This window comes from Brachycentrus maculatus, unplaced genomic scaffold (assembly GCF_059751285.1).
Source record: "Brachycentrus maculatus isolate JH-2025_06_01 unplaced genomic scaffold, ASM5975128v1 h1tg000117l, whole genome shotgun sequence".
Taxonomy (NCBI): domain Eukaryota; kingdom Metazoa; phylum Arthropoda; class Insecta; order Trichoptera; family Brachycentridae; genus Brachycentrus; species Brachycentrus maculatus.
In genome coordinates, this window is record NW_028280870.1 from 3,266,790 (window position 1) to 3,291,821 (window position 25,032).

Consider the following 25,032-nt stretch of genomic DNA (forward strand, 5'->3'; position numbering starts at 1 on the left):
AATAAAAAGTTACAGAGTAAAGGCAAGTTCATTTGAAGATTTCAGTGATCAATTTTTCAAAAATAAATGGTATATTTGTTGAAAAAACTAAAATGAAGTTAAAATATTTCATCGTTAAAAAAAAGTTTTTTTTCTCAAAATTTTGTATTAAGAAATCATCGGTGGGACCGAAATTTAGAAATATTTTTCAAATCCAATGGTTCCATAACAATTTGTTCAACATAACAAGCTTTTACTTACATTACATCATCATGTACCTAACCCATCGCTGCAAACATAGCAATGTCGAGTGGATCACATAGACGAGTTGTGGATTAACAATATAAATTACCATAAGTAGAACTGGCCCGACAGTTCAATGGCCAAACCGCTTGGGAACAGTAATAGTCACAGCGCTTGTTGGATATTTTGTAACTCATTCATGCGAGGGAGTAGGCTAAGGGCCTAAGCCTTTATGTGTAAAACACATTATCTAAGCAATGGCCCTCAATTAAAAATTGATCGGATTATTACAATACACAATTATCTATGAAACAGCATGGCGTTTTTGTTGTCTTTGACGATATATGTCGTTTGCAGGCGGAGTTGCATTCAAATCATCGTCGTCTGAATCATCGCCAACTCTTTTGCGTTTCTGTAAAAAAATATTTATATTCAATCAATCAATCAGCAGACTTAAGAAAATCATTTGATAGAAATCTACAATTTCTTCAAATTAACTAAAAGCGTAAAATAGTCATGCTGCGCTCAAACGACTCCTAATTCCAATGACAATGAGAAAATATAAAGACAATTTTCTTTTTCCATTGGTGGTGGTTTACATATTTTTCATTTTCAGTATTATTTAACATAGCATGTGAGATTGAAAAATTAACTATTATAAAATACAAAACAGTAAATTTAAAAAAAACGTGACGTTGAATCAAGAATGGATTAAGTTTTGTAATTCCAAAATATATGCGACATAGCATATATATATATATATATATATATATATATATATATATATATATATATATATATATATATATATATATATATATATATATATATATATATATATATATATATATATATATATATATATATATATATATATATATATATATATATATATATATATATATATATATATATATATATATATATATATATATATATATATATATATATATATATATATATATATATATATATATATATATATATATATATATATATATATATATATATATATATATATATATATATATATATATATATATATATATATATATATATATATATATATATATATATATATATATATATATATATATATATATATATATATATATATATATATATATATATATATATATATATATATATATATATATATATATATATATATATATATATATATATATATATATATATATATATATATATATATATATATATATATATATATATATATATATATATATATATATATATATATATATATATATATATATATATATATATATATATATATATATATATATATATATATATATATATATATATATATATATATATATATATATATATATATATATATATATATATATATATATATATATATATATATATATATATAATAAATGGTTTTTGAAATGCTATGTACCTACTTATAGGTATACTTATACACAATGTCATCTTAAAAAAATGATATTAAAATATGACCTTGTACCGAAAGGTCCACACGGAAAAAGATAAACCATCTTACCCTCCATCCATTTATAATCATAATTTTTCTAGTAAATTTCCGTCACGATTCCCAAGTGTTTACAATCAATATAGATGCAATCTATTGCATTTTGCTTAACTACGTGTAGAAATGTGGATAAATTCCATAATATCTGCACTTTCTCTGTGCTTTTATTTGTACAATAAATGTCACTTTGACAGTTTTCTTTACAAATATCAGATGAAATATACTGTTGTACTTCCTAAAAATATCACACGTGATATCCAATATCCATACTAAATATTACAAAAATGTATGGCAAATGACAGCTCAAAGAAGATTGATATTACGAGGTTACGATGTTTGACTGTTTTTCAAAATGAGTCATCAAATACCATTCAGGAGTACAAGTGTGCACTACACAATGGTTCCATAGCTATATTGGGTAGCATTTGATATTGAATTCGGTGTTCATCTCATTTTCTAGCTAATTTTGCTCTTGTGGTGTGTGGTGGTCTGTAGACAGGTGAAGAGTCACTGTGTTTATTAGCGTATTTGAACTTAATATTTACAAATTAGTGTATTTTTAACCCTTCTTAAACTGAGGTCCGCCCGGATGGCAAACTACATGTTTTGCGTATAGGATCAAAAAGAGGCTGTGTGGTTTGCTCACGGAGGGACAAAAATTTGCAAAGGCATGAGACTTATGAGTTTTGTCCTGGGCAGCCCTTGTCCTGGGTAGCCTAGGATGCATTTGGGCGATTGTTTCGTTAGATACTAAACATTGAAAGAATATAATTTTTTTTAAATAGTAAACAAAAGTCTTTATTTTTCTTAAATAAACCATTTTAAACACTTATGGATTAATTTTATTGTCAATTTGCATGATACCCATTTCCAGGTTTTTTTTGTATATTTTTCTAAAATCAACTATTTTTGTGCAAATCTGCAAAAAGGTACACTCGAGTTACTGGTGTGTCATACAAAAAAAAAAGTCTAGAGTGCAAAGGGTTAAACTGCAGGATTTGAAAAAGCAAAACAACATTAAATTAAATTGACTATAGTAAATAAAATTAAACTGTAAATGGTTGACCACATATTACAAAATTGAACTAACTTTTGAGCTTAAATTTTGGAAAAAATAATCACGAAGAATGTCACTACGAGGGGTAATTATAATGCTATATATATTTGTAAATGTCAGTTGCGGAATTTTTTAAAACCATTACACGCTACTTTTCTCACCTTTCTATGTTGAACTGATGAGATGCCATCATCGTCCACAATCCAGTGTACAGAACGCGCCATGTCAAATAATTTGGTATCGCAACCATTTTCCATTATCGGAGGAGGAACTGAAAATAAATTATGAAAATAATTCTAAACCCGGCAGTAATCCAATTTTTGATAAATCACAACAACAACAAAAACTTTGATAACTTTAATTTTTAATTTATGATTTTTTCTGATACTTGGTGAGCATATTTCTGTATGTAAACAATTTTTCAAACATAACCTTAAAAGAATTACCAAATGATTTGTTAGCAAAACACAAAAAATGAATCGGGAATCAATAAGCTTTCTTGCAACGACTGTTCAGCTTTCTATATATGTATGGGTAAGGCAATAACTCTAGAATAAATATTATACATGTCTCAACTGAGACAAAGGCATCCATTGTTTTTATACAATGGGAAATGTTATATGAGATGGTAATAGGTAGTAATAGTAATAATGGTAACAGTTTTTAACTTAGGAAAAAGTAACTTATGAAATTTTGGTTGTCATTCAAATTAGAATTTATTTTTACGAAAATTTACTTTTTTGCAAGATCCGCTACTTTTTCATTCCAACATATATAGCCCTATGGAAATTATTTTTTAAATACAATGATATAAACCCATTTTCGGAGAAAATCTACTCAAAATCAATATGTTCATGCTGTGGAAAAAAATCATACACTTAAGAGCGATTCAAGGACACTCATAAGTGGATATATTTCACAGGACAGGTCATAAGTGGATATATTTCACAAAAGTTCTTCACTTTAAAGATACAAAAGGTAGTATGAACCAAAGAAAAAAGAAAAGAATATATGAAATTGGTTACCTTGATCAGGAAGCTGAATCTTGTTGAACACGTCTATGACTTGATCCAATGCTACAAATGGCCCTTCGAAGCAGGATGGTGGGGGGAGAAAAGTGCACAAGACAGCAGAACCCGGCGGCATCGGAAATACACCACCTGTTAAAAAGCATTAAGTTAATCAACAGTAATATTATAGAAGGTGCATTTCTGTGAACTTAATATTCACTCTGAATCCATCTCCATCTCTCATCACCAGATCCCTTCATCTGATTGTGTCGGCTGCGCGACTCCTCGTACCTTCGACACATTAGGAAGAGAATAGTATATTGCTAACTCATTTTGCCAATCTATTGTTTCTCTTTAGTAAAAAACAGATTCGGCGCTGTCCTTTGGGTACTGTTTTAGATTGATGCAGTGTTGTATCTTGGTAATAAATTACACTAAATCTAACCACATAATATGTAGGTTTGAAGGTAAGTATTGACAATTAAGAATTGGGGCCCACAGATGTCTATTTCATAAACTATGGCAAGGTGTCTAAATGCACATACAATATGTATGCATTTTGTAGGGTGTAACTTCATGCAATATATAGCATTTTTTATTACCTTGTAAAGTGTGAATATTGAAAATAATTGTGCAGTTATACAAAAACCCCGAGAAACTTTGTGAAGAAGTCAACACATGTCATTAAAAGTCCAATATGAAAAATATTTTAAAAAGTTCTCGAATTATAAGCGCAATATCTCGTCCATGCTCTTTTGATAGTTTATTGTATTTGGACAACATGATTAATCGCTTCTTTTTAAAAAGAGATTATAACGTCATTTTACTGTGCATCATGCATATTAGGTATAGGTTAATTAAAATGAAAACAAAATTGAAATTTGATTTATTTTAATAAAACAATTTTACATAAAACGCAACTAATTCATTTATATTACGTTTTTTTTATAATTCATTTGTCAGTGACTATTGTTTAACTGTGCTTCTGCTAGCCATTTCAAACTGCACTAGAAATACCAGGTATGTTGTGACAGCACCCACAATCATATACAAGACCGAGAAGTCCACTGGGAAGAAGCCACAGGCAGTAAATTCCACTTTCTGGTGGTATAATTGTAAACAAAACATCTCAACCTAGAAAACAAATTCGAGAAATTCAATTTCTTTAAGTCCCAAGCTGAACAGTGTGCTACGCATATTAGATAGATACGCCAATATTAGAATATTCGCAGAGTGTAATAAACAGTTAATTTAAAAAAAAATTATGAACAATACTCACGCTGAATCGAATTTCATCATCCTTGAGATTTAAGTTCAATTGGTGAAGTAAGGATACAGACTTATCAGCCTAAAATATTGTTTTCGATTATTAATTATAAAATTCATACATTTCTAAAATTAACTTGGACCTATGATTCATCCAATATGAAATACCTAAACTAATTAACAAAATTTCATGTTACCGAAACCCCTTCCAGAGATATTAGCTTAGAAGTAGATTCTCCACCTATACGGATATATCAACCTAACTAAATACTACAGACTTTCTTGAACACTCGAAGATTAAACTAATTTTTTTAAATGTCAAATAAAGGATATATTATAAAATTAAACAAACCTCATCTTTTGTTTTTGAACAAACAAAAGAAATAATAAAGATAAGGACTAAGAATATTATGCCCCAGATGGCGGTAGTCCAACCTTTTTGTAATGTGAATACATATTGATCATTTTTGCTCAGCATCAGGTAGAAAAAATACAACTGAATCACTAAAACTACAAATGCCGATCCGGTTATTATCAGAATCTGGGCTGAAAACATGGCGTTAAGTCTGGATGACAAGTCGCACGTGCGGTCGTGCAGTTCGCAAATGACATTCAATGGACAGTTGGAGACGTTGGCGACGGAAACTGTTTTCAAATGTGGCATTTTTTTAGCACCGAGCTCTGTATGCACTCGGCTCTTCACAGTCCAAATTTTTGTTTTTAGCGAAGGCTTCGTAAGATATGGGCAGGAAAAATTAATCATGTATCGATTTAGCAACCCGAATCTGCAACAAAATTAGTTTTATATATACTATAAGACACAAGTTTGCCCACGTCACTAGCCCGTTCTGCTACCGTACCGTATCCTGGAAACCCCCAGATTCAATACCGCGTTTCACTTCTATTCATTTTGTATCATTCTCGACCTGTGGGTACCTGCAGGGTAGGACTGATCACCTCACCTCCTATAATTGACAATCAGCGGGTACATCCGACGCAGCGCATCATGCACATTGAGTGCGGATGACGGTCAGAGGAAGAAATATAAATTCGCACCAGATAGAGAACCTATGTATATGCTATAATTGCATTGAATAGAAATTGAATACATCAGCCATATGCCTCAATTACGAGACCAGGGTATCATTACATACACCTCGCATCTGCCAAACTACATACCCACTGGAAAATTGGAAATTTCATTGTTAACAAGCCTGAGGAATAATGTTTTGCTTGCACATTCAGTTTTTGTTTTGTTGATAATGGACTTCAAGGCGGATTGAAGCAATTTGCTGTGAGTAGCGCATTTCCAAAATAAATGAAAAATGATAAAATATTTGAGATTAAGTCAAACAAACAAAATAATATCTCTTACAATAGAAAAAAATTGACAGTGGTAAAATGTTATAACAATACGAGATATTAACGTGAAAATTTCTCACCTGCTCCAAATCAAAACAACATAACCGACAAATTGAATTATGACTGAAAAATTGATCATAAAATAAAATAAAGAAGCCACCCAATAAATCCAACTCTGCCCGTCAATAATAACAAAAATGATATAATCCAATGCTAGGATTATAAAAATTAATATGTAAGTTACTGCCGTTCCGATTATAAACCGTTTATGCGATAATCGATAATCCAAAGCGATACCCAAGCTATTCAGATCGTAGTCTAAATCGTTTAGATCCTCGAATAGTCGGCACACCTTGTAACGGCACGCAAACGATATAATCGTGGAAACAAAACTCAACAAGCAAGCGCTCGCTGTCCTGAATGCATCGGAGTAAAGACTTATTTTGTCCACAGTGTTTGACTCTAAATTCGCCTTTTGATACTCGATAATTGGATAAATCCAGGCGGACATGAGTGACATTATGAGAATACTATAAAATCCTGCGAATTTATTAACGCGCCAGACATGTTTGCCTTTTTCCGTATGGACTGAATATGGTGCCAGACCGAAAATTCTAACAATATTGTAAACAGGCGCTATGGCCCAGTATACAGTCAAATCTTCCCATTTATTTGCCATTTTGTGAGAAGACATGTTGTTGATTCAAATATTACTCCACCAATATGGCATTATTTCAAGGCTTAGTGAATAAAAGTTAATAACTAAAACGGCAGTGATGTATTTAATCGAGTCAGTGCTCACTAGAAAACAAATAAAACATTTATTTGTGTCTTGCTGGTAATGACAAGGACAGTGCTTTCATACAAGAGACAGAGAGAGCAAATAAAGAAATTAACAGTCCTGTTCAAACACTACCATTGACTTGCTCCAGAACGAGAATGAATGCGGGCAAATTGGCCATTTAGTGTCTCATCCCACGAGACCACGATACTCAGCATTGAGCATGAAGAGGAATTCAAAAGACATAAGTTTTTTGGGAAGGGAAAGTGGAAGTTTTACAGGACTTGCGACCTGTTATTGGCTGTTATAGCATATTTCCGGACAGTTTTCATTTACGAGTGAGTCTCAATGCAAATAATTTATTTTTGGAATATTATACATGGTACGACTTGCATTCTGTGACATTTTTGATACGGACATTTTACAAGCGTATTATATGGGGAGTATAAGTACACGGTCACACAATATTCCACAGGTTATAAACTGTTCTTTCCATACAGATTGTTGTTTGCTTGCTGACCATAACTGTCATTTTCTAAATAAGACATAAATTTAACTGCTATAGTAGTCTTATGACTAATCAGCGAATAGATTAATAAAAAACAAATCACGTTTATAGCAAAATTGAATGTACTGGCCATGTAAGCAGTATGATAAACTGGTTTACTTGTAACAGCTAAAATAACATTGTTAAATATAAGCCAAAGATTGCATTCAATAAGGAAGGCACTGGTTGAATGCAATCAATCATAAACAACCATTAAATATGTATTTATGGCAATCAATCATTTTAAATGTTCATTAATCAATCGTATGAACATTGGAAATGAGCAATTTATAAAACAAAACTGTCACTAACCCTTAACAATGTGCGAGGGAAAAGTTGAATCCAAAAAAAGTTTAAAGCCCAGATCAATCCTTTTGAATTTTCAGGTACAATACTTTAAGATGTTGCCAACCACTTTTCTTTCATAACTGTAAATTTTTCGATATTATTATGGGCAAAAAAAATAATACCAAATTGTAACTTAGCATTCATGTTGCAGTAGTTGTATTTACAGGGTGAGCCATTAGGTAGTAATTGTTTTTGTTATATTGAATAAGTCATTGAACAAAAAAACTTTCACAAAATTAAAAATGTGATATATATCTTTGATTGACATTGTGAAATTTATTTTACTTAGGTATGAAGTCGTCCGTCTCTGTGGTGTAATGGTTAGCGTGTTTAGCTACCGTGTCGGAGGTTCCGGGTTCGATAAAAATTAGCGATGCACTCTAATATTTATTTTATATTATTACTGGTCCCTTAAGAGCAGGAGGACCTTGCCTTCATGGAAGTAAGGATCAAGATAAGACTGCGTATATATGATGCAGTACCCTATGCACCATTAGGTGCGGCCAAGCGTTAAAATGAACTTCCTATATCACCAAATGTTTCATACAGATATAACTATAAGTATAGTGACACTCTTGTAGCAGGGTTGCCCTCGCGTGTGCACATTAATACATTAAACAAATTAACTTGTTACTACTAATATTCGTAGGTACCGAATCAATAATCTAATATCCATAATGGTATATCTGTACTTTCTTATCTTATCTAATTAAGGAGCATATACAATACGAGTATTTTATTACACATAATGTAAAAAAATAGCACCGGCACTGGCCTTGCTCGCTAATTGAGTAAAATAAATTTAAAATATTTTTTGGACTTTATTTTTTTAAATCAATATTGATGACCCTGAGGGACCAGCGCATCAGCAACAGCTTGTCCAGATCGCACTAGCTAAAGCTAAGCGAGTATGGGTTTACTTACAGTCCCGAGTGTGTTGTAATTTTTTTTCTCTCTACTAATTCTTCCCTATTTCCTTTCTCACATTCATTTTTCAAAACATGTGTTATCAATTTAATTATAAAAACCCTGGAATGGTTTAGATTTTTTAAAATATTTTAATAAAAACATATATTTATTTTGGTATAGTTAATCAACACACCGACTGGAAAAAATATTCCAGACGTTTCGATGCTTTTTCCGAGCAATTACTTTAATGTTAGTAGGTCTCAGCGGTTGGCATGCAAACATGCATAGCCAAATAATCCCTATACGTTGGTGCCAGTTTACTTACACTGTAAAGCTATCACCCGAGGGCGCATCTTAAATATCTTATATGTTTCATATAATTTGTGGATGAAAATCTTGAATAAGAAATTTTAAGATTTTTTCTAGTAACATCTAAAATCCCTCCCAAACATTGACAAGACTTCACTCTAAAGAGTACTAAAGTACAAAGGACTGAGGTAAGCGAATGAATAATATACACATTTTATCAGTGTATTGATACATACCTATAATTGTATTATCCCAGGTATAAACTATGCACCATTATATATAAATATAGCTACCTGGCACCGGATGCTCTCCGGGGAGCGTATTGACCTTGGGCTTGTATGGCAGCATATGCGCCGTATCGGGTACTGCAACAGCCGCCTCCCCCGAGCCGCCCGCGCCCCCCGCTCCCAGCAGGACCTGAAGAGGGCCCAGCCCCAAGTGACGATTGGACATCCCGGCCACCTGAACATTTTGTAAATTTGAGTGACACGTTTTTAGTTCTCAAGTTATGATGTCTCAACAACAGCAGCGACTAAATTGAAAAATAAGCAAATGTATTACTCATTCAAATAAAATTATTGTTAACTTTTCTTCTTTTTTTAAAAAATTACATTTACCCTGTGTTAGTTTTGCTAAATTTTTTATCTTTTTTTACTTTATTATTTGTGTTTCAGTCTTGTTTATTTTTTACTATTGTTCTACTATACTACTATGGTTTTTATTATTTTATTTATTATTTTTACTGTATTCCGCTCATTACTTTTGTTTTTTTTTCTAGTATTTTATTTACTTTGTTTAAAAAAAAATATTTTTGTAGGTACCTGTTGTTAACCTTAATCCTAAAATGGAAATTACTCATCGGAAATATTACATATCGTGGGTGTGCTGGAAATTTATTTTTGACTTAATCTTGCAGTACTACAAAGTTTTCAACGTTCTATAAACTGGCAAAATACACTAAGTAGTTTGAAATGTCATATTTATGTGGTTTTACAAGCCAATTCAAATTTATGTTTAAAAGCGGGTATTTTAATCAGGCTTAAAGCTTTTAATAAGAGGGATTATTCAAACAGGGATTTTAGAGATAAAGATTTTGCCAGTATACCCACGATATGTTACTCACTCATAAGAGTTACATAAGTATGTATATTACATAAGTATGTTGTATGTTTCTTTTAAAAAAAAGGAAACGACAATAGTTTCCAGCCTAATTCATAGTTGTAATTATTTTTTGAATTATAGTCCTCCCTATTTCAAATGAATATTACAATATATTGTAGTATACTTGCGCTGACTGAGACACAGTATAATTGTGTACGTATAACACCTGTATTTACATGACAAGATGATTCCTGCACTAGACCTCGGCATGTCTTAAGGTGGGGACTGCCCGGAGTCATTTCGTCTTAACCTAACACATGAGTGCTCCATCCATAGTCGGATGCTCAAAGCGAGCGACGTTACGTTACGACGAAATGCTCCGGTCAGTCCCCACCTTTAATGAATAAATGGAACATACCTCATTGTAGCCGATAGATTTAAGTTCAGCCACCGCACAGGGGTATAAGTCTAGAAATTTGTATCTGTCCACCAGCTGTGCAGTTTCCTTTCCTTCAAATTCCTTAATCTAAAAATAAATCACAATTATGAACATGAAATATCAATTTGATTATCTTTGGTAAAATAAAAGGATGAAATACAGTAGGAACCAATAACTCTTTATCCAGCTAGTTTGCATTTTGTGTTCGAAATATTGCTTCACTGTAATGCTTTTTCTTTCGTCGGCATTTAATTTGGGAGCCCTGGCGTGATATTATTGGTGACATAATTTTTTTTCAAGATTTTATTACAGTTTTGTAAATAAAATTTATCAGATATATTTATAATATATATATATATATATATATATATATATATAACGTGGTAATATTTTCCTTTTGAAAATTAAGTGTAAATAATATGTAAAGTGGGTGTATAATAATAAAATAAACAATGTGTTGCTTTGTAATTAAAGTTTATTCTTAATTTATCTTTATAATAATTTTTATATCTATCTATCTATCTATCTATCTTATTCTGACAGTTAATAATATTATCGGAAGTCTTTTGTTTTATTCTGAGCGACGCATGCGGCATCTGGTGGTAGAACTGTTTTATGTAGGTACTTTTTGTAAGTACTTAATAAAATATATAGGTAGGTACCTAGTTATTTTATTACATCTCCCCCCTTGGGGATGAAAATTCATAGTAAAATTTTCACTCGTCCTCCGGATCATCTTCTTGTAGTGAAGGGACTGGTATAAGTTTAGTGATATGATAAAGTTTTTTTTTTTTTTTTTTTCTTTCTTTCTTTTTTTCCTTCTTTTTTTTCTTTTTTTTTCTCTTTCTTGTTTTTTTTTCTTTCTTTCTTTTTTTTCCGTTCTTTTTTCTTTCTTTCTTTTTTTTGTATTTTTTTTTCTTGACCCTTTTAAAGTAGACACAGTTTTTTTTCAATCCATTTGTTTTTTTCTTTTGAATTCCTTCATTTTTATTCAGATCTCTTAAAGTATCTTCTAATATAACCAAATTTACAACTTTTAATTGTTCATCTGCATTTTCATTCGAATTTAATACTGGATTCCTGCTTAGACAATCTACTTCTAAATTCTTCTTTCCTGGAGAATATTTTATTTTATCTTTCGTAGAAGTTTTTTCTACTTTATTTTTATTTTTCAAGCACTGTTTCTGTGTTATTAGTATGTCTTTATTTTTATTCTCATCTTTTAAATTATCTTCTAATTTAACCAAATTTACAACTTTTAATTGTTCATCTGCATTTTCATTCGATTTTAATACTGGATTCCTGCTTAGACAATCTACTTCTAAATTCTTCTTTCCTGGAGTATATTTTATTTTATCTTTCGTAGAAGTTTTTTCTACTTTATTTTTATTTTCATCTTTCAAGCACTGTTTCTGTGTTATTTGTATGTCTTCATTTTTATTCTGATCTTTTAAAATATCTTCTAATTTAACCAAATTTACAACTTTTAATTGTTCATTTGCATTTTCCTTCGATTCTAATACTGGATTCCTGCTCACACAATCTGCTTCGAAATTCTTCTTTTCTGGAGTATATTTTATTTTATATTTTATAGAAATTTTTTTCACATGATTTTTATTTTTAATTTTATCACTAGTTCTTAAATTTCCACGTCTTCTTTGATTATCTTCTAATCGTTTTCTTTGATCATCTTCTAATTTTTCTCTCTCACTCCGAACATATTGTAGTAATTGTTTTAATACATCTAATGTTTCATAATCCATTTCCATTTAACAAAATTGTCGTTTTATAACGTGGTAATATTTTCCTTTTGAAAATTAAGTGTAAATAATATGTAAAGTGGGTGTATAATAATAAAATAAACAATGTGTTGCTTTGTAATTAAAGTTTATTCTTAATTTATCTTTATAATAATTTTTATATCTATCTATCTATCTATCTATCTTATTCTGACAGTTAATAATATTATCGGAAGTCTTTTGTTTTATTCTGAGCGACGCATGCGGCATCTGGTGGTAGAACTGTTTTATGTAGGTACTTTTTGTAAGTACTTAATAAAATATATAGGTAGGTACCTAGTTATTTTATTACATATATATATATATATATATATATATATATATATATATATATATATATATATATATATATATATATATATATATATATATATATATATATATATATATATATATATATATATATATATATATATATATATATATATATATATATATATATATATATATATATATATATATATATATATATATATACATAAATTATTATAATAAATATATTATATTATTATAATAATAAATATAAGTGATTTTTTCACTCTAATATTTATTCAATATTACACTGGACTGGTACCTGAAGTGGAGGGCTGATCACCTTTCCTTCATGTGTAATCGATCGAGGTAACACTGCGTTTATATGAAGCAGTGCCCTATGCACCATTGGGGTGCGGTAAGGGATTTATTATTATATATAATCAAAAATCAAAACCTCGATGCAAGGCAGTCAGATAACCTTTACACAATGGAGGTGGACAGTATTGAATGTGAAAATAATCAAAAGATGATAAAAGTAGGTACCTTTTCAAGTACTGCAGAGCGACGTTTCTCCACCTTTACGATGCTGATCAAATCTCCGATATTAGACTCAAATTCCAGAAATCGATTCCAAATATCCACAGAATTTTCCGGCTCCAAATTTCCAGAAGATAAGACTCTCTCAAACAGCACTCGAGTATTGTTATCCTCTAAAAATAAATAGAAAATTAGCAAGTTTAATATTTTTACCAAAACATAAACCGAGCCATATATAAAATTACGCTTTTTCACGTACATATTGTGTTTATAAATTTACAGACAGATCTATTTATCAAAATATGAACATCATGCGAATCAACAGCGAATAAACAGATATTTTACAGGTTAAGTTGTGCAATGATATATCCTCCTACTGAGGATTTAAAAAACTAAATTTGCAGGGCCTTCTTCGGGGCACTGTGCTAAATATAATTTGATTACCGTTGAGGTGCGAGAGATAGTCGATGTAGCATAGGACATATTCCGGACTGTGCGAAAATTTCTTCAGTCCCAGTTCAAATATCCTGAAGGCGATGTTCTTATCCTTGGAGCAGTAATATTCCATGAGAGCTGCGGCCACAAACACATGGTAGCGGGACCTGCATCACCAGAAAGGTACATACAAATAATATTTCTCATTTCCTCGCTATATTCCACTTGTTTATCTAGGATCTTGGAGCGCAGGACTGATCATCTTGCCTCGGTGCTCTGCTAGTGATCAAGTAAATACTGTGTCGATTGGACGCGGTAATCTTTGGTGCGTACAAATGTTACCAAATAATGTGGCACTAAAAGCCATTTTAAAACAATAACAAAGATGTGGGATATTTTAGCAGTTTTTTTCTTCGTACAACATGTATTTAATATTGTTTTTTTCTTTGAAATACATAAAACTGTATTACATTTGGTAGGTATTGATAAGTGTGAAGAAAGAAGGAATACCTGGTATCTTCTCTGGCCCTTTTGAAGACTGTTCTCGCAGATTTAATCCCCTCTGCCCTTCTTGCAAACTTCATGTACTGAACATAGGCCTAAAGTGACAATCAAAACTCATCATTACGCACTGCTTGTATTTCTCATTGCATATAAGACTAAAAGGAAGTAGTTTAGCTCACCAGGGTAGGGTCAATATCGGATATTTCCAGAAAGCGATTGTAAATCTGATGCACTTTCTCATATTTCACTCTACCCTCCTCAAAATCAGCATGCGCAAAGTAAAGTAACGCATTCTTGTGCAAACCTCCGCCGACGGCAGTCGCTCTTTCCAAAACGGCGCTAGCTTCATCCGCAAACAGCTTGGCGGAGTTCACATCCTGGAATTAAACGTTTCAATTTATTACATCAATCGCACGCAAAACTACAACCATCCCTCGGTATCCGAGATTTGGTAAAGGCTCCAGAGAATGACACTGCCAATATTATAATATTTAAGACACTCGACTAATGAGTTACCTTTCTACAAACAAATTGAATGCGCAGATTTTGTAAATATTTAAATAGAAAACAGCACTTGAGCCTTGAGTACTAAAACAATTTTCTTTTATATATAAAACTACAAATAATTTTAAAAAAAACATTGATTATGGATATATTATAATAAAATAAAACCACATTAAAAAATTTTAGTTTATTTTCAAATTAACGAGCTTTGTTGTACTACAAAATAAAGAACGCTGTGATAATTTATATTTTAAATATTGTTTGTGCGGAAAAAAGAGACTTCATAGTACAGGAACTGATTATGGTTAGGGTAAATAGCATGGCATCAGTTGGTGGCAGTTTTCGTACAAAAATATTACAACATAAAGGGTTTTTTTTATTATTGACATAAGACGTTGCAAATTCTCTAAATCTAGATTTTGAAAATAGAATGGAACTGTGAAAAAAAATGCTAGATGTGATGTTAAATCGTCGCGGGTTCGATTCCCGCCAATAGCAAAATAAATTCAAGAAAGATTTATTTTCAGTTGGTCTGGGGGTTTGTGATGTGTTTTTCACATTTACCTTCCCTATTCTTTGTCCGCCTCTGTAGTGTAATGGTCAGCACGCTCGGCTACCGTTCTGGAGGTCCCGGGTTCGATTCCCAAGGGGGTAAAATAAGTGATTTTTCCACTGTAATATTTATTCAATATTACCGTGGACTGGTACCTGAAGCGGAGGGCTGATCACCTTTCCTTCATGTGTAAAAGATCAAGATAACACTGCGTTTATATAACACAGTGCCCTATGCAATATTGGTGTGCGGATAAGGGTTTTATTTTTATTTTATATTCTTAGTATCCTATCTCCAGACAAGCCTCCAAAAATAGAGACTTTGCAGGCTTTGAGGCCTCTAAAAATAGAGGCTTTATATTCCATTAAAATAAAAATGGAGGTTTCATTGTTGTGTTACATTAAAAATGAAATGTTAAATTTAGAATATTTACCCCTTTCTCTTGCAGTAGTTTAGAGGAGTGATCCAAGAATTGTGCCGCCTGGTACCAGACATCGGCGTGGTGGCCCAAACAAAGTAGACACTGTTCCACCGCAAACATGACACGACGGGCAACCAAGGCCGTATCTTCGGAGCGGAGTGGGTTACTGCGTTCCCAAAGAATATACTTCTTCCATAACTGGACCTGTCAAAAGGAAAATTATTGTTCATGTTTCTTGTTGTACCCCAATATTATATATACATTTAATCCAAAGCCAGCTGTGATATCACGAGTCCAATAAACACTACATTTGTAAGAGAAAATATTCAAATAAAAATGTCGCACTTATAAAACAAAGTATTCTCTATTATATGTACTTGATAAAAGAGTAACAATTTATACAATAAGCCGATTAAAGTTTACGAGTAAATTTGTGAGATTTATTTTGAATCACATGTGAAACAAAATGTGAATACATATTATAAAACATACATCTAGTCTGTTTTTCATCAGTTGGAATATATTGCTTCATAGTTATAAGCCTACCGATGTATAATACATTTATTTAAGGAAGAAGTTAAGTAGTGATCAGCATTAATGACCTGCTTGAGTTCCTCCGGATGCAGGGTGGGTGGCGTGGCGGGAAGGTTGCGGTTGAGGCCTCGCGTGACCCCCTCCAGCTCCTTGGCGACGCGACGTGCGTTCATATAGTCGCGTGATCGCTCCATGGCCATGCGCTCGGCGATGATCGTGTTGATGCTCTGCTCGAACGCTATGTAGTCCTTCCACATGGTCTCGATACCGACAATCGGGTTGATCACGGCGCGTTGGTAAACCTGAAAATTACATTTTTATCTGAACACATTTAGGAATTAAGCTGCCATAGTACCCGTGTTCTGTTAACAAAGTAGCATTACCTAAGAAATGCATAAGGTGATTTGATTTACCTTACGGACCGCTCCAATTTTCTGATTTTCAGCGTAGGATCCGACAGCTTCGACGCTCTTAAGGAACTGTATGTAGTCGTACCATATTGGAAAAGCGTGGATGTCCATACCAATTTTTTCCAAGGCAAAATCGTACGCTTGTGCCATTTTTTCTCTAACAAACAAACACAAAAACAATTATTTGGTTTGTCATAAAAATAATAAAGCGTGAAATATATGTCCCACTATATTGAATAGTGTCACGCATTCCTACCAAAATTAAGGAATCTGACTATGTTCAGGGTAGAAATATTAGGACTCCCTAATTGTCTGAAAAAACTCAATATTAATAAATCGATGATTTATCATTTAGTATGTGAAAATGATAGCAAAGGCTGGTGTTTTAGGCTTCTTTGTTAAAAAAAGGTAATAATTCCAGATTTATTTCTTTAAAAGGTTGAGTATTGACCCATAAGGTTCCAGTTCTTAGTCCTAAAACAGGTTCCAAGCCTTGTAGCTCAAATCCTTCAAATAAATGTGAACATCATACTCACTTATATGTTCCTAGTGAAGCCTTAGTTTCCTTAACGTAATTAAGGTACAATCTCCACAACTCAATGTTTAAAATCTTCATTAGACATCGTTGGAAAAGCTAAAATATGAAATAAAAATTATTGAAATTCTGCAACTTACAAATTTAAGTTAAAATATATATATATATATGTATTTTTAATTAGCCTCGTGTTTGAAATAAGTGCATAAATTGCAATAGAAAATAATTGTATGTTTAAAAAAATATCTAATGTAAAGTTTATAATTTGGGTGTATCTTAGCGCAGTATAACACTAATTTTACTTTCAACTCTTACCATATATCGCTCACTCCTTTCAAGAACGTCATAAATCAAAAATCGTCAATTTTCAGTTGTGCATGTTTTCAGAATGCCCAGAAAATGTACTATATCCCAGCAAAAGAGGCATATTTTTAACTTAATATTTACCCGTTACAGGGCAGAAAATGTTGTTTTTGCATTTTGAAGAAAATGTATTGTTTAATTATTTTTAAAAATAAATTAAAGATTTTTCAAATGTAGAAAAAACCTTCGGGTTTTACCTAAAAAGATCTGTTGCACAGTAAAAAGTTCAATAAGTGGCTTGATATTTATTTTTAATACATTGTGTTATATTTTTTAACTTTAAAATCGTTCTCCTGAAAAATCAAGTATTTTGATTTATGACGTTCTTGAAAGGAGTGAGCGATATAGTACATAATCGTTGTTATTATTATACACTAATTTTACTTTCAACTCTTACCATATATAGTACATAATCGTTGTTATTTTTATACACTAATTAAATTTATCCAATTCAAATTCTTTTCACCTCCAAAATTATACAAAATCATGGATTTAAATTCCTCTCACCGATCTGACAATGTCAGTAACAAGATATCTTGGTCATTTGTAAAATAAATAAACAAGCTTAACACAGATGATTCCTGTAAATTTTATTTTTCATGACAGATTAGATGTTGATAGCTAATTATTCCTATAATTACTGTGTTTTGTCCTGTGCCACCTTCACAGGGACCATTTTTAGGGCACATGGCAATTAAGATGAAAAAATAAAATGTGTTTTTTTTTAATAAGATTTTTTTGATAATTTAAAAAACAGTGGTGCCTCCATTTACAAACCTTTTAAAACCTTTTCAAAAAACTTTTTTCGTATCCCATTTTCCAAGAAACCTAGTATAGAGAAGAACCGCAATGCACCGCGCTTGCGAGTGTACCGTACCTACGATATTTATTGTTACTTTATGTCATTTTTCTCACCCTTGATGTTTTTTTTTTAATTTTCTTAATAATTTAAGAATATATATTTCGTCCGCCTCCATAGTGTAATGTAATGGTCAGCACGCTTGGCTACCGTACTGTAGGCCCGGGTTCGATTCCCAGGGGGGGTCGAATAAAAATAAGTGATTTTTCACTCTTTCACTTTACTCACTTTATTCAATATTACCCTAAATTGGTTACCTGAAGCGGAGGGCTGATCACCTTTCCTTTTTGTGTTAACGATCAAGATAACACTGCGTTTCTATGATGCAGTGCCCTATACACTATTGGGTGCGGATAAGAAAAGAAGATATATTGTTACAGTATAAGAAACATTTATTTATAATAATACGTATTATAAATTCTGAGGATGGATTGTTTTCTCGTAAGATATAATTAGAAATCTTATTTTAAAATACAAACCAATCAAATTCCTATACTACCACTCGCAGAGATTTTAGTCAACCGGTTTTAGACATACACCCCTCTCTTCATCAGGGTGTCAATGTTGATTCAACATCATTGGATAAAAAATGAGACATGTCACTAACCACTCTTGCCAACCTACAGATCCTTGAACTTCTGGTAAACATCTTTATTTTATTGTATGTGTACGAATACTGCTATAGTAGTGGTGTATAGTGTTACTCGCATGCTGGTGTAGTGATTATCCTGACAAAGAGATGGGTACATCTCAAACCCTGTAGATTAAAATCTCGGTGAGTGGTCCTTACATGATTCACATTTGTCAAAACGTATCATCACAAAGTGCTTTAAATACTAAAAATAGAAACAAATTTGATTTGTAAGTCGAGGTACCACTGAATAATATGATTATCTTTCTTCTTCCTTTATTCTGTTCTGTTTTAGTTATTGGGGGTTTATTATTGAATGCAGTTGCACCAAGAAATGTAAGTAGATAATTGAAATCTATTTAATAATGCTGTTAACATGATTTTATCAATCTTGAACATTGTGATTTTTTCTTTCGATTACTTGTAGAGAATATTTTTATTTAGTTTTATTATACATATAATATCCCATCGATACTTTTTATTCGTGAACCTTACAAATGAAACTGTTTTAATTCAGGCTGAATCAGAAATATTGAAAAAAAATCATCATAATGTGGTAGAGGTATAACACATTTCTTTTACTTGAAACACCAATGCATCTGATTACTATGAAAATTCCTAAGCGGTACAATTTATTGATTTAATTTTTTTTATTTATTATTGACAATTAACCTGAAAGCCGGGAAAGAGAAATGGTTAACAACAACAAAACTGAATAAACTTTATTCCACTAAATAACTTTAAAGACTTAGATATAACTATTTTTTTTATTTATTATTGACAATTAACCTGAAAGCCGGGAAAGAGAAATGGTTAACGGCAACAAAACTGAATAAACTTTATTCCACTAAATAACATTAAAGACTTAGATATAACTATTTTTTTTATTTATTATTGACAATTAACCTGAAAGCCGGGAAAGAGAAATGGTTAACGGCAACAAAACTGAATAAACTTTATTCCACTAAATAACATTAAAGACTTAGATATAACTATTTTTTTTATTTATTATTGACAATTAACCTGAAAGCCGGGAAAGAGAAATGGTTAACGACAACAAAACTGAATAAACTTTATTCCACTAAATAACATTAAAGACTTAGATATAACTATTTTTTTTATTTATTATTGACAATTAACCTGAAAGCCGGGAAAGAGAAATGGTTAACGACAACAAAACTGAATAAACTTTATTCCACTAAATAACATTAAAGACTTAGATATAACTATTTTTTTTATTTATTATTGACAATTAACCTGAAAGCCGGGAAAGAGAAATGGTTAACGACAACAAAACCGAATAAACTTTATTCCACTAAATAACATTAAAGACTTAGATATAACTATTTTTTTTAAATACCAAAACGTAAACCACACATTTTGTTTTACACTCCATTAAATTTTGTATTCTTTTTTTAGGACAGTTGAAATGTAGGTGAACATGAAAATGACTGCGTCAATTCAACGTAGTGACTTATTATGCCATCAACTATTTTTGTTATTTGGAAGAACAATGTTTTCAGTTCAAAGCGAGAATATTACATACTTACATTAGTCACATTGTCCAGCATGGGCAGGCAGAGCGATCTTAAAGAAACTTCATCAACATTCATGCAATTCCACATTACCATTTGTAAACCCAATATCCAACAATGTTTCATGTATTTTTCATGCATTCTAAGTTAAAATCTTAGTAAAATATTTTCATATTGCAAGATTGTCAATGGAAAAATAAATGAACACTGACTTATTATTTTATTAATATAGTAAATGAAATGTAGTAATTTTACTAAGGTAGCTCATATTGCTCAGCAAATCAGACATTAATTTTTCACATCATTCGATAATTTTCAATCTTTCTTTAGTTTCTCTAAACAGTGCTCCCCATAAAATTATCAAAAGTATTTGGGATCTCTAAATGGCGGGCAATAAATTTGCAAAAAATCTTTAATTATTCATAACAGAATTGCATAATTTTAAACATTCTTTAACTTAAGAACTTACACAACAGCGCCACTAAATTCCAAACATACTTAGGTTTTCACAACAGTATTCAAGAATTTTCACACATTCTTTGGTTTCTCAAAATACCTCATATTTTTTAGTATCCAAACCAAAAACATATATATGTAATACTTTTTTGTACCAATAAAAAAATATATCTAAGAATATCATACAAGGGTAAGAAAACATCAAAAGTAGAATTTCATATTGGCTTTTAAAGATTTTATGTATAAATAAATAAAATTAATTAAATTTCTTTTTCCTATTAAAAGAAAGGAAATCATGGTCCCAACTGTTGTAAGTTAATTGTTACTTCACGACTAGATGTCAGACTATATTATTCAACTGGTCAAATATATTTACAATTTGAATTTTATATAATAGGATAGTACGTTTGTCAAAGACATTAAAATGAATGTATCTTTATTGGAGATAATAAGAACATTCATAAATTAGCATAGGAAATTGCTGTTAATTTTTTTACCATTGTTAATTTAAAAACCAAGGAAAATTTTACTTTCAAAGTTCAAAGACACAATTAAAGATGTTTTCACAAAAACAAATCAAATTCAATTCGGTCAGTTTTATTTCGGATCATTTTTTTAACAGAGTTTCGAATTGCCAAGTTATATATGTATGGCTTATTAGAAATAAAACACTCATAAAGAATATGCAGAACTGGTTCATAAATGCTGGAAGAACTAAATTCATCATACAATTAAATCAAATTTATCATATTAAGGAAATTTTTAAAATAATAGGATCTTTTCACATATTTATAGATATTTTGATAAAGAAAAATACGATAATAGTGGTATTCTATATTTTTTAAGTATTTATTAGAATGCAAAACATTTTTGAGCTAAGCATATTAAGCTAAACATAGATGTAGAAATTATTATAAAATAACTGGGAAAAAGAATCACACAAGTAAATGCATAAGTAAAGGTGCCCACTATAATTACTAAATATACCATAGATGTCTGTCTACCTTGAAGTTTGTATTGTAAAACGAGAAATGTTTCTGTCACTTTAAATATATGCAACTTTGGAAATTTGAGTAATATGGTTGTCAATCACAAGTAGAATAGTGATAGTGAATGTTACAGTTCATGAAGTGGTCACTTAAATCAACCAATAACAGGACGTAGGCTATGTAAATATCCAGACTTACATATTCCCATCTTAATAACTTCATCATCTGCGTTTAGATATAAATAAAAATATATCTAAATAATTACATTGTGAAAAAAAATGATCAAGATTAATATGTTACATGAGGGAAATGTAGGGAAGAGGACCCTACCTTGGACAGGTCCGTACCTTGGTCAATCGGTTCCCGTTGGCTATCTACGTAAATATTCCCAAATCTTTTTTTAATGTCAGAATGTAATAATGTCCTTTGGCCATTGCATTATAGTTGTGGCGCGGAGAGGCTACTAATATTTTTGTTAAAATTAAAAAAAAGATTTATGTGCATCAAAAGTAAACTTTTCAAGCAACACTCGGGTAATTTTTTAATTTAAGGTAAATAATTTGTTGTTTCTTATTTGCATGCATCTGTTTACTGACTATATTGGCTATTAAAAAATATCTTATTATTCAAGAATAATATACCCTCAAAAACGTGACTGTCAATTTAATTGTTTTACTGTATGTCCCGTACCTTGGGCCATCTCAGGGTACCGTACCTTGGGACATAACTAAAGTATGTAATTTTAATTATGTTTTCATACATTTGTTTTTTTTTTTATGATTTATGGATGCCAAGGAGAAAAACAATGTTTTCTATGGAATACAGTTGATACGCAGTGAGTGATTGGAGCCATCAGTTTACGAGTTTACTAACCTCAAAATCATAATTAAATCAAAGAAAGCTGATTGATTTTTATGTTTTTTTTTTCTCTAAATTGTATAGTAGCATTCAAAGAAGTTGTAGGCCTTTAATTATTTTAAAAAAAAACTATAGAAATATAAAACATTATAAACTATATAAATAGTTAAACTGAACAATTACTTTATATGACCAAGGTACGGGACCGTACCGTACCTTGAGCCAAAAGAAGAGGTTTTGTAAAATGTCATTCCTATGTATACTATGCATGATTAGCACATGATATATTCTAACAATATGATTATAAATAACCGATCTATTTGGTTCAACAAAAAATTGACGTTATTTGTCAACTAATCATTTTATGAGACTTTGAAAAAAAAACGGCCCAAGGTACAAGCCTCTCCCCTATAATACAAATACCCCAAGATATACAACAATCCGACATTGTTCGCTGCAACTATATCGCTCCTGCAGCAATTAGGTTGTAGGCAAAAAGTGAGCTTGACAAGAAATTATAACTTGTTCCAAATGAGAGCGTTACCACTCACCATTAATGCTGCTGGGAAATTAAACAATAATCTCGGAAAAATTAAATGTCCTGGAGTAGGCGGTTATTTGTGCCTGTGATATAATTATTTTATTTTATAATATTGATTTTTTTCTACTGAAATTTATTGTCCGATGAAAAATACACAATTTCATCACAAGAGAAATCTGTGACATCATTGGATCTCTTTGGGGATGGGTTTTTTTACGCTTTTAAGATTGAAACACAAGGCATTTGCGAGTTTTTACACAATTATTTTATTTTGTACGCAATTAGTCCAGTCATTAGCGCCATTTGATAACTTATCATTTCTACAATCAAAAATTATGAATGCAAATTTTTGCCTCGCGCAATTCCAACAAATCTATTAGGATTGTAAAAATATGCATTAAATGTTCAGCAAACGCAATTCCCATATTGTGAAAAGTCCCTATTGATCGAAAAAAATTATTCAAAAATAAACCTGCATGCATAGTAAGTAAATAAACTTTTATTTACCCTTTACCAGAAAAATATTGTTAATTCTGGTAAGTCAAGATCAAATTGTTTTCCTAATTTACTAGAAATAAATATGCACATGAACTGGAAAACATTATTGACTTTGGAATGTTATTGGATCCCTCGATTACTGGATAGGGGATCTTTTCACTATGAATGGGTTCCATATATATATATACATACATACATATATATATATATATATATATATATATATATATATATATATATATATATATATATATATATATATATATATATATATATATATATATATATATATATATATATATGTATATATATATATATTTATATATATATATATATATATATATATATATATATATATATATATATATCCATATATAGTCACTCAGCATTCAGTAGATTTTGTAAACATTATTGAATGACAACACATTAATCTCAAACTTATTTTGTAGAGCCATTTCAGTTTCTTGTGAACAATATAATCTGTAAGGTAATAAAAAAATCCTTATAATACCAATATTAGAAAGATTTAGAGAAACTAACCTTTTCAACACGTTCAAAGTTTCGGGCCTTTATCTGAAATAAAAAGAAAATGTAATTTTTATTTGAAGCTAGTGCTTCGTAAGTTAGTACTTACTATAAATGGTGATTTTAAAACAAAGTTACATTTTAATTATAAAAAATAAAATGATTCAGTCAATATTTAATTAATAATATAAATTTATTTAAAGATTAAGTCTTTTCACAATATTCATATAATATAACAACAAAAACGTTAAAAATAAATTTATGCTTCCAATACGTCATTACAAAACAAAAGCAATTCTCTACAACTTTCCCTGTATTGACATAATGCGTAATAATGTATGTAATGTATGTACATACGAAAGAATTGCCAATATGATGCTGAAATATTCCGCCATTTCTGAACCACCAGTGTATTTAAGT

At 30.6% G+C, this 25,032-nt stretch overlaps 2 protein-coding genes across 2 annotated transcripts in view; both read right to left on the minus strand.

Annotated features, from left to right (window-relative positions):
- The window catches only part of su(f) (cleavage stimulation factor subunit su(f)), a 26,560-nt gene continuing 1,528 nt past the window's right edge, over positions 1 to 25,032 (minus strand). Inside the window, exons 3-16 of the mRNA XM_088259384.1 lie at positions 24,628 to 24,660; positions 17,359 to 17,456; positions 16,826 to 16,979; positions 16,481 to 16,714; positions 15,891 to 16,082; positions 14,580 to 14,777; positions 14,407 to 14,495; positions 13,906 to 14,063; positions 13,468 to 13,634; positions 10,850 to 10,957; positions 9,624 to 9,792; positions 3,824 to 3,958; positions 2,960 to 3,069; positions 1 to 634 (exon numbers count right to left, since the gene is read on the minus strand). Of these exons, the coding sequence (XP_088115510.1) occupies positions 527 to 634; positions 2,960 to 3,069; positions 3,824 to 3,958; positions 9,624 to 9,792; positions 10,850 to 10,957; positions 13,468 to 13,634; positions 13,906 to 14,063; positions 14,407 to 14,495; positions 14,580 to 14,777; positions 15,891 to 16,082; positions 16,481 to 16,714; positions 16,826 to 16,979; positions 17,359 to 17,456; positions 24,628 to 24,660 (1,953 nt within the window). The 3' untranslated portion in view covers positions 1 to 526. The remainder of the gene's footprint in view (positions 635 to 2,959; positions 3,070 to 3,823; positions 3,959 to 9,623; positions 9,793 to 10,849; positions 10,958 to 13,467; positions 13,635 to 13,905; positions 14,064 to 14,406; positions 14,496 to 14,579; positions 14,778 to 15,890; positions 16,083 to 16,480; positions 16,715 to 16,825; positions 16,980 to 17,358; positions 17,457 to 24,627; positions 24,661 to 25,032) is intronic.
- Positions 4,012 to 8,802, minus strand: LOC148309869 (putative gustatory receptor 2a). The gene is made up of 3 exons (XM_088259393.1): positions 5,427 to 8,802; positions 5,088 to 5,156; positions 4,012 to 4,942 (listed from the first exon to the last, which is right to left on the minus strand). The coding sequence occupies exons 1-3, from the start codon at positions 5,835 to 5,837 to the stop codon at positions 4,775 to 4,777; spliced, it is 648 nt and encodes a 215-aa protein (XP_088115519.1). The 5' UTR covers positions 5,838 to 8,802; the 3' UTR covers positions 4,012 to 4,774.

Coding starts and splice junctions, on each gene's coding strand:
- LOC148309869 (XM_088259393.1), bottom strand. CDS start 5,837: ATGATTAATTTTTCCTGCCCATATCTTACGAAGCCTTCGCTAAAAACA. Junction 5,157..5,426: donor GTTCAAAAACAAAAGATGAG/GTTTGTTTAATT, acceptor ACAATATTTTAG/GCTGATAAGTCTGTATCCTT. Junction 4,943..5,087: donor ATGATGAAATTCGATTCAGC/GTGAGTATTGTT, acceptor TTTGTTTTCTAG/GTTGAGATGTTTTGTTTACA.